This window comes from Poecilia latipinna, unplaced genomic scaffold, assembly GCF_001443285.1.
Source record: "Poecilia latipinna isolate Pla-1442-1.1 unplaced genomic scaffold, P_latipinna-1.0 Scaffold1156, whole genome shotgun sequence".
NCBI classification, from domain to species: Eukaryota; Metazoa; Chordata; class Actinopteri; order Cyprinodontiformes; family Poeciliidae; genus Poecilia; species Poecilia latipinna.
Genome location: NW_015113772.1, coordinates 73,207 through 83,628, shown reverse-complemented (window position 1 = coordinate 83,628; position 10,422 = coordinate 73,207). Strand labels below are relative to the sequence as shown.

At 41.9% G+C, this 10,422-nt stretch overlaps 1 protein-coding gene across 2 annotated transcripts in view; it reads right to left on the bottom strand.

Moving 5' to 3' along the window:
- Window positions 1-563: 563 nt before the first annotated feature.
- Window positions 564-10,422, bottom strand: part of itprid2 (ITPR interacting domain containing 2) — a 44,819-nt gene continuing 34,960 nt past the window's right edge. The window contains exons 13-22 of one of the 2 annotated variants that reach the window (XM_015053037.1): window positions 9,766-9,973; window positions 9,258-9,309; window positions 8,628-8,710; window positions 4,155-5,717; window positions 3,911-3,970; window positions 3,639-3,763; window positions 3,414-3,540; window positions 3,253-3,318; window positions 2,826-3,155; window positions 564-2,733 (exon numbers count right to left, since the gene is read on the bottom strand). In XM_015053037.1, coding sequence (XP_014908523.1) covers window positions 2,626-2,733; window positions 2,826-3,155; window positions 3,253-3,318; window positions 3,414-3,540; window positions 3,639-3,763; window positions 3,911-3,970; window positions 4,155-5,717; window positions 8,628-8,710; window positions 9,258-9,309; window positions 9,766-9,973 — 2,722 coding nt within the window. In that variant the 3' untranslated portion in view covers window positions 564-2,625. The remainder of the gene's footprint in view (window positions 2,734-2,825; window positions 3,156-3,252; window positions 3,319-3,413; window positions 3,541-3,638; window positions 3,764-3,910; window positions 3,971-4,154; window positions 5,718-8,627; window positions 8,711-9,257; window positions 9,310-9,765; window positions 9,974-10,422) is intronic. The other variant, XM_015053039.1, reaches the window with a different exon arrangement.

The window sequence follows — 10,422 nt, the reverse complement described above, 5'->3', positions numbered from 1 at the left end:
TTTTACCTTAAAAGTTAAAATATTTAATCTTAATATTTTCCAATTGAAATTAGTTAGAAAAGCTTGTAAAGACCTTGCGATCTTTACAGGGGAACTATTGCCCAAACTTTCTACTGGAAACATCAAATTTTAAACTATTACAAGATGTTGCAGCTTTCAGTTCAATTATTTCTTCGTCTTTTATTACATGCGACTAACCAGTTTGAATTCTTACTTCTTAGATTTTAACAGGTTTCTGTTAAAATTTAAATTGGTTTAATACTTCTGCTTATTTTAACAGTTAAAGTTGTTTCAAGATTTCTGCTTCATTTCTGTTTTTCATTTAATTACAGCAACCACAATGCAGTTTTTGGACAAAAATGCTAATTTTCTAGTTTTACTTGACTTATTCTATTTTATTTTAATTTACAAGGTCCATTTAAGACTCATTTTCTGCATAAATAAAACACGACATTATAGATGTAAGTCGACGTGTCCAACAAATAATTTTGTTAATAAAAACAAATTAAATTCATTAACACAGTAAAGTAAAAGGTAAAATGCAAGCACTCTCACACGTGTTTGTACTGAAAATAAATACATCTTTATTATTATCTCTACAGTGACCCCTCCCTACATCAGACTTAGGACACAATACAAAATACACATCATCATCATTATTATTAGTAGACATGGACAGAAATTTATAACCACCAACATTCAGACAGAAAAGTGTGATTAAGAGTGGATTCTTGATCTCATTGTAATAAGCAGTGTTTCCCCAGCAGATCTGTTTGTGAACATAGCTGCAGGCTGAAAAAGTTGACACGTTCACATTCCTGGAAGAATGCATTAAGGTCCCATGATAACACCTGAGCCAGCTTAACATGCTGTAGAACCATTGTAAATGTGACTGAGAACTCAGTTTTGAAATAGTAAGCTAGTTTAAGCTTCACTTTAAAGTTTACACAAATTCTACCAACACAGCTCTGCTCTCAGCAAACAAATGCAATCTTGCGCACAGATTTGTACAGATATTGTCCAAATAAGATGAGGAAAAAAAAAAAAAAGTTAGAGGCCTCCTATTGACAGTTCCCTCAGCCAATCACATTCAACTTACATATGTACAGACCGTCTTTCTAAATTCACCGACTGTTCAAAAACTCGTGAGGCACCACACAAGCTTTAAAGAAAAAAAAAACAAGGTAGTATTGAACATAATGTCATCAAGTGGTTCTGCTGGTTCTGTGGAGTTTTCTGTATTAGAGGCCTCTGAAATGTTTGCCAACAAAAACCTAAAAAATAAAAACAAAAACAAAAACTCAAAACATATTCAATGTGTTCACATTATTGCACGCATTTTTCATCCAAGTGGAACCAACATGCTAACGCAGCAAAAGCTGAAGAAGGCAGTCGACACATAGTCATCCTCATCACTTCAACCTACCAAAACCTCTGACCTTTAACCCTCAGCACCTCCCGGCAACGCACGCAGACCACTTTCTTTATCCCGCAAACCATGGGCTTCAAATTGCCCAACTGAGCATCTTTCAGGAAATTTAATGCAGGTTGATGTTGATTTTTTTTTTTTTTTTGATGGTGCAGAAAAAAATGTCAGAATCAGAATGGAATGTTTATTTTCTGCTCATCAGTTCATAGACGTATCCCTTTTCATCTTGTGACCATAAACTGGCTGAAGCAACAGTGTGTTGCATAGGGTGACTTAAAGGTGGCGACTGAAGCAAGAAGCATGATGAGGGTGACGGCGATGAGGATGATTATGCATCAAATTTCTCAATAAAACTGTCCAAAACTGGTTTTCCTAAGGTGAAATGTGCATGGAATGAGGGGGGGAATACAAAAACGCTCACAGCGAGTCTGAGAAAGACTGAACAAAGCAAACTTACACAAAAATGTCCATTAAGACAATTTAAGAAGATGTTAAGAGATGTTAGAGATGGTAAAGACTCAATTCATAGCTCGTGTTCTCCTTTAGGTTATTCAACAACTGTCTGAATAATTTCTGCCTCTACCTCGACAGGAATTTCAGTAAGATCCGATTTATTTTCCAACTGCTGTTTTATTTGGTGGTAAATAAACATAAATATGATTGTATGAACTGGATATGGAATCTAAGGAGCTAATGACTAATCATAAAAAAAACAAACAGGTTGAGGAAAAACATGTTAAAGTTAAATTAACATTAAACTGCTTGGCTAGAGGCACAGATATAGGAGACAGATCTTTAAAATGGATGCAACTGAAAGAAAATAGGAAGTATTGCGTTGCTATTACGGTACAAGATGCTGTCCTTAGTGGTGATTCTAGATGCAGTGGTATTAGTGGCAGTAGTGGTAGCTGAATTGTCAGGGATGCTGACTACAGCTCTTTTATACATAAAGAAGAAGAAGAAGAAGAAAAAGAGGTGAGAAGTTGAGAAATTTTCAATGATGCACCAAGAAAGTGGAAGCCTCCCCCATCTGCAGCAGGGTTTTTCACAGATGGCTCATCAGTGTTACCAACATACAGTGTCACAAGCACATAGTGTCGCACAGTGTTACTCGGGTGTACAGTGTTAAAGACAGGCAGTGGTTTTTGTTCAGGTCCCGGTTGCTAAGGCTGGCGGGCGGGCGCCGTTCTGCCGGGCTACATGGGCTGTTGCCGGGCAGAAAAGGTCGAGCCCTGTGGAGACGCAGCAGCTAGCAGCTCGTTGTAGATCTCCCGTCGGACCTCCTGGGCCACGCTCTCTCGGATCTAGAAGAAAGAAAAAAAAAGAAGCAGAAATGGTGAAACTGTGGAACTGCCATCCAAGAAAAACTCCAATCGTTCCAAGCTATCACTTTTACCTCTCTAATAAGCTGTTGAAAGTTGTCGGGTCTAAATTTCCCGGCCTCTCCTTCCCTCTCCGGTGCCTCATGTTCTTCTCCTTTTTCTCTCTCTACCTCTTCACCGTCTCTCTGACCCTCCTCCGCCTCCTTGGTGTGTGCGTTAGGCCGAGCAGGCGGGGCCGGGGTTATGTTGATTGATGCACGGTACACTCCTTGACTCTGCTTGCCATCGTCTCCCTCCCTTCTGACCGGACTGGGCGAGCGGGTGGAGGGGACGCTGGAGGGGCCGCGGCCGCCGTAGCACAGCTCTGATTGGAGGAAGAACTGCTCTCTGAGGAGGTCTGACACCTGGACAGACAGGAAATCAGACAGAAGATGCAGAATAGTCAAGCACAAAATGTTTTTGTCTTCATATCAGGGATTGAGAGTTATTTTGTGTGCTGACCGGCTCCATGGCTCTCAGTGCAGAGGCAGTGGACAGGCTGTCTACACTGCCCTCTCTATGAAGACCCTGAGAAAAACAAGATATGCATATGATGTTTGTGGACACAAACCATCTCAGGTCCAGTTTAGAATGTGTAACATATGTTTATTAAACTTCTGTACACATGTTCTTACTCTGAAGTTCGAGTGCGGCGTCAGCTCCATCAGTCTGTCCTCCAGCTGTTGCTCCAGCTCCTGGAGTTCCTCTCTGACCTGTGACCTCAGCGACTGAAGCTGCTCTGCCTCGATCCTGCAAAACAACAAAAAAAAAAAAAAAAAAAAAAAAAAAAAAAGTCATGAACAGAAGGAAACAGCCAGGTTACTTCCGTGTTTGTTTCTGAGCGTCACCTGTCAGCAGGACTCAGGTGCTTGTAAACAACGGCCTGCTGGCGCATGATCGACAGCTCCAGGTCCATCATCTGATTGCGGAACATGTTCAGACTGCGTCTCTTCTGCTGGAACTCTGCCACAGACTGAAAGCAAAGATTCACACCTTAAAGTATTCTCATAGTTTCCCTGTAATTGACAATTCTTGCCTTAGATGATCTAATTCACAGAAAGCCATTTATTTTCCTTGTTTTTTTGTTGTTTTTTTTAAGAAAAAGAGACATAAAATATACCTGCTGGCTGGTTGCAGCTGATCTGAGCTCACCAAACAAATCAGGAGAACTGATCCGGCTCTGGGGGAGGAAATAAAGTTAATGAGAAAAAAGACAACAAGCTAATATGATATAAGAGGAGAGAAAGCTACGATTGGTAAATGTACAACCCATGGCTGTAATGTGACACTATTGTACCTCTAAAATTAGGAACAGGAACCAAGTTATTCTTTAGACAAACAGTCGATGACTGAGGAGGACCAACCTGACTGAGACTCTGAACCGTTCCCCTGATCTCGTGCAGAACCTTCCTCAGCTGCATCTCGGTGCTGGACGGGCTTCGTCCTGAACCTGGGGCTGCAGCAGGAGGGAGCCCGGGGTGAAGGTGTGTGTACCCGTGTGTACCGTAGTAAGGGAAACCAAACTGGTGCGCCGGAGGAGCAGCAGGGAAAGGCAGTGGATGGCTGAGTGAGTGTTCTGGTAGGTGCATCGGAGGAGTTCCAGGAGGTAAGCAACCCAGATCGAAGTGTGGAGCTGAGGAGGAGTAAGGCTGATGCAAGTTGATGAGGCTGCCGTGCGGCGGGACTGGGGGGGTTGCAGGCTGGTGCAGACTGGTTAGACTGGAATAGTGATGCACTGGAGGGCTGTGATGATTAAAACCATAAGGAGGACTGGCATAGTGGTAAGGAGGATAAGGGTAAGTAGCAGGACTGGGGAAAAGGTTGGGCTCTGAGCCCAGCATTGGAGCATTGTGTCTTGGGAACATCATGCGCCCAGAACCAGCACTTTGCTGGTTTTGGTTGGTGTTCAGCTGGAAGGGGTTGAGTTCATGATTACTGGATGACAGATCGGGAACACTCTGGGTGGTCCAGGAATGGTCCTGGTCTGGAGAGCCGTCAGGGGGAGGACTGGAGCTTTGCAGAGAATAAGACGACCGCATCAGATGGCGAGGGATGGCTTTAGGAGGAATGGCGTGCGGTGGGTTTTCTTTAGAGCCAGGGTTTATGATCAAAGTGGACACACAGTTGCTTTGCTCCTCTTCCTCTTTCTCCTCGTATTCCTTTTGCTCTCCGTCTTCCTGAACGTATTTAATGGAGTACCTGGGTGGGGTACAGAACGCTTGGCCTTGACCGAACTGGATCCTGACAGAGGACACGACTTTAGAAGGTGAGAGGAGGGACAAAGGCAAGGAGGACGACCTTTGCATGGGGATCAAACCACGTCTACCTATTATTCCTCTGGGGGCTTGGGACGGGTTGTCGATCTGGATGCTCTTGTGCTGGCCCAACATCCTGAGCTGGTTCTGTTTGGCTCTACTCAGTGCCCTAAGAACCGGAGACGTTGGTGCGGAGAGAGCAGAATCAGTCTTTTCCTCGGCTCTCTCTGTGGCTCCTTCTGCATCGATCACAGTCAGGGGCTCAGTGTGCTGTGGCTGTTCTTCTGAAGTCAGCTGATTTTCAGTGTTTCCCACAACTGGTTGTGGTTCTTGCTCATAAGCAGACGTACTCTGGGTTTGATCTGGTTGTGGTTCCGTGTCTGGATCAGTTCTGTCCTTAATATCCAGTTGCTCCCCTTCCCCTGCGAGTCTGCTCGTGGGAAGGTGGTGAACTGCGTACCGTGGAACCTGCAACAAACTCTCTTCGTGCGCCGCCTCTTCCATGGAAGTACCACTCTGTTCCTTGGAAGGAGCGGAGGAGCCTGCCTCCTCCTCTCTGCCACCCAGAAGCTCAAACGCAGGCTGATCAAGCGGCTGAGGTGTGGCTACGTCTTGTGATGGGTGTGACGTCACAGTGGTCTCACTGTCACAGCTGTCACAACTCTCCTGCACCTAGTTAGGAACACATAAAATTCATACTTTAGACATCTGCTGAAAGAGGTACTTGGATCCCAGTACAATAACATTCAACAGTATGTCAACGTAACAGAAAAAAAAAAAAGTTCTTTATTGCTAGACTGAAGTTGCACCCTCACATTTCTACAATTTGACATATAAAAATGTAGTTAATGTAGTAATGTTAATTATTCTTGACTGCGAAGAGAAACTCTCCTGATTTGGTGTTCAAGAATGTCTTTTAATCAATCTGTTCCTGTGTGTCTACAGTAATTACTGCGTCACTGGTCTCATGTCAAGGCCCAGTCTATCTCATAAATCATTCACCCGCCTCTAGAAAAAAGGTCAAGTTAAACCCTCTGTCCTTGGTAACTATAAACGCATCTCCAATTTATTAAAAGATTTTAGAGAGGAGTGAGGTAAAGCAGGCAACGTTTTCTTTAAATAGAAATATCCTTTTTGATCGATTTTGTTTTCATCTCTTCTCAGCAACTCTAATGATCCTTTGATTCAAATGTCCTGTTGTACTGCTGCATAACTTGATCAGATCATCCTCTAAAGGCTGAGGCATCAGTGTACCAGGATCCAGTCTAGAGTTGTTCATGAGTGTCCGACTTATCAGTTTCTGGAGCCATTTCAATTTTAAATATGTTTAAGTCTGCTAAATCAAAGCATACCCATCATGGGGTCCGTGCTTTTTTGGTGTAGAGTCTCAGCCATTCGCACGTTTTAGGACCCTTAAAGATATCTCATATTACTACTAAGGAAATATTGTTTAAATAATATGTTGCATTTATTACATTAGGTCCTTAAACTATGGTAGTTGCATGGTTCAGAATTGAAGACATACAGATTGGGTTCCACTGTGCCAAGGTCAGGACAAAATTATGTGTTTATTTAACTAAGATTTAACACTTCTGACTAAGTTGTCCAGAGCCTACTGGCTGCGCCACAAAGCAAGCCAAAAAACAAAACAAAAACAAAAGCTTCCCACCCACAATAGATCCTGTACTTTGAAACTCTACATCAGGGTGATGCCAGTATAGAATAGTAGAGATCATGAAGTGAATAAACGTCAATCGATTACATATTTTGAAACTGTATTGATTGTTTCATCGACAAGTTGACACTTTCTTTCAGTAAACAACTTTAGTTTAGATAATGAATACCAAAAGATGTCGTGTGAAGGTTCAAATGATGCAAGACTGACTGTTTCTCTTTTACTTGCATTTTACCACAAACTGGACGGACTGCACCCGTCAGCCTTCAGCTTTGCTCTCAACATGTTAAGACAAGCAGTTTGGCACATATGCGACAAAGAATTAAAAGCTTACTGCTGTCTGTGTGAAACTGGATTAATAAGCATTCACAGTAGTGTTGCAGATTTTGAACAAAATCTTTACACTCACATATGGCTTGATGAAACGTTGCAGGGAGTTTTTTTTTTTACCTTATACATACAGAAATGGACATAAATAAATCCTCGAACCTTCTCTGAGTATACATTTCCTTGACAATACATTCACACTGTCATATTTTCTCACCTTATAACCACCTAGTGGATTTCACACCAACAAAAAGTAGAATATAGCTGAAGTTCTTCCACCAGCAGGATCTCTGCAGCTCCTCCAGAGTTACCATTAATCTCTAAGCTGCTTCTCTGATTATTGATCTCCTGGCCTGACGTGGAACGGCATGTCTAGGTAGATTTGTAGCCCTGCCAAACTATTTTCACTTAGATATTGTTTACAACCTACTCCTGCTTTAAACTTCTTTAACATTTTTCTCCGTCCGCTGTGTTCCTCGATGCTCTGAGGCCTTCACACAACAGCGCAGTTCAAACTGAGAACACTACAATTTGATAAACTCATTTAGAGGTACCAGAATAAAGAGAGCTAATAAAAAGAAACGCATGCCATCCTTTCTGACAATGTTAAAATATAGCTTTAAAATACCATAAAAACCACCAATTATTTTACATCTAATTCAAAATGACATGTGATGTGTTGGTCTATAGATAAAACCGCCATCAAATGAAAAAAAAAGAAAGAAAAAAAAAAGGAAATTGTGGCTGAATTTTTGTAAGATGTAAAAATATACCTTTGTTTGGCACTGCATTTGATTGTGTGTATTAACTTTAAGATGATTATACTACCGTATTTTTCTGACTATAAGCCGCTACTTTTCCCCCCACGCTTTGAACCATGCGGCTCAAAAGCCCGATGCGGCTTTTCTGTGGATTTTTCTTCAACCACCAGGGGGCGCTTTAGCAGGAAGTGAATCATTAGAAGTCAAAATTTGAAATCAAAGAAGAAAGTGCTAATTTTCATTTAGAACAAGCACATGCTAGCAGCAGGCACGGCGAAGAAATGTTTTCAAACTCATATGATGCAGCTTTTTAAGTTGATCGATCTGGTAGTACAGGAGGGAAATAGAGCCGCTGCACGTAAGGTAGGCGTGAACAAAACCATGGTTCGGCTTTGGAGACGCAGGGCTGCGTCCTTGTGAAAACCGAGAGCTGTGGAGATACCAGCGGCTTATAACCTTGTGCGGCTTATATGTGCATTTCCATCTCCCCCACCCCCCTTCTAAAAATGTGTAGGTGCGGCTTATAGTAAGGTGCGCTCCATAGTCCGGAAAATACGGTAGCTATTGTTCAGAGTGTAAGCAATCTTTTACTGCAGCTCTATGTAGAGCAGTGCTTCCCAACCCTGGTCCTCAAGGCACAGTGCCCTGCATGTTTCATACGTTTCCCTGCTTTAATGCACCTCATTCAGCTGACTGCAGTTCAACAAACACCTGTTAACTGAAATCACCTGGGCTGAAGCAAGGAAACAGCTAAAACAACACTGATATAGAGGTACAGAGTGAAGAGAAGAACAAAGTCCAAATAAAAGTTAAACCAACCTTAAGGTAGCTGCTGGAGTCACCAGAAGGCTCCTCAGCAAAGCCACTGCTGTCAGACTGCTGACTAACAGTCCTTGACAGGTCTAAGGAAAAAAAGGAATACATATTATCTCTGTTGTACTCCAACCTGCAGGTGGCAGTGTAGAGCTATGAATAATGAAAGCAGTACAGAGACACTAGGACACAGGACAATCTGTCCTTGAAAGCATCTAAAGGAAACGGGAAACAGGAAAACATTTATGATATTGCAGTTTATTGGAAAAATGCTAATTCATCAAGCTTTATGGGTTCTCAGGCCAGAATTTGCTACATTCGCAAACATGGCATTTTAAGTCACATATTTATATTGTTGGGCTTTTAAGATATGCTTATCTTCTTTTTACAGTCAATTTTAGATTAAAAGTAATAAAACACAGGTTAAAAGGGAATGTTTTATATTAATCAATTCAGGCAAAAACTAGACCTAATATACGTTTTAAAAATAAAGCTCCAAGTAACAAGCATTTAAAATATGAAATATTCAAAATACCAATTAGTATGAATACTTTATACAAAGAGAAAAGCATTATAGCTAAAAATAAAAGAGACAAACTAATTATGTAAGCTCAGAATGAATGTGCGAGAACCAACCTGTGATTCTGGATGTTCTGGATGGCAGGGCTTCATCGTCATTAGTCTGAATCTAAACAGGCGAGGGATATTTGAAAGCAAAATAAACAATAAAGAATGTCTTAATTACTGAACAAATACAGATATACACTGACTCAACATGCTTGCACATATTGTATCATTCTTTTCTGGTCAGAAAACAGAATTAATCAGCTGATTTTTCTTCTACAGATGGACAGTAATTATCTCAGTCCCAGTGGTGATCTGAAAACCCTGCTTTCACTTTAGCTCAGTTGTTGTGTAAGAAGGCAATTTTGCCTTTATTTGCATTCATTTGCCTGGGAGAGTAGCTTTGCAGGCTTAGTTGAGTGACCACAGGAGAGCAGATGAAAATAAGATGGTCTGGTAAAAGGCCTAAGTGATGTCATTGGGCCACCTGTGCGTGGGAAGAGGTTACCCTTTGAATGACAAAAAAAAAAAAAAAAAAGCAGTATGAGGAAGGTAGGAGGAACACAGGAAATCCCCATACCTCTTCCATGTCGAATGAGTCTGCATTCTCCGTGCGAAGCTGGGCGAGTAAAGGCGGGGCAAGCTTGGAGAGAGCTTTCTCAGGGGTGGAGGTGAGGTCAGTCTCATCTTTGGCCACCTGGTCACCTTCCTCCTCTGCTTTCTGATAGGTTGTGTGAAGGTCAGCTGAATCTGGCTGGTGTTCTGGTCCAGTGCTGCTCTGTTCAGGACTGATAGGTGGATGAATGTTAACATAGTCACTCCGTTGTTGTCAACCTGGCGCACTGAGCTACTTTTATGTTCAATCTAAGTGTCACTTTAAATACACTGCTCACAAAACTTTAGGGACATTTGGCTTTCAGGCAGCCATGGTAAAAACCAGCCCCTTGTTCATGCAGGGAACCTGGACTCTCGAGAAACAATCCTGGAGCTGTAGACTCTGTTGAAGTTTTAAATTTTACCCAATGACTAGTGTTTGGCTGTGACGTATGTAATGTGCCATCTCGACACTATGAAGCTTACCGGAAATTGCCTGCGCTGTAAACAACCATCCTCTGCTGCGACAAGAGAAATGCCGAGCTGAAGTAGACAGCTGTTAATATTAAATTAATGTTTGGAAATAACACTGACTGAACAGCTTTGTTCACTTCCTCCAATTACAATTATAAAACTGCACAAA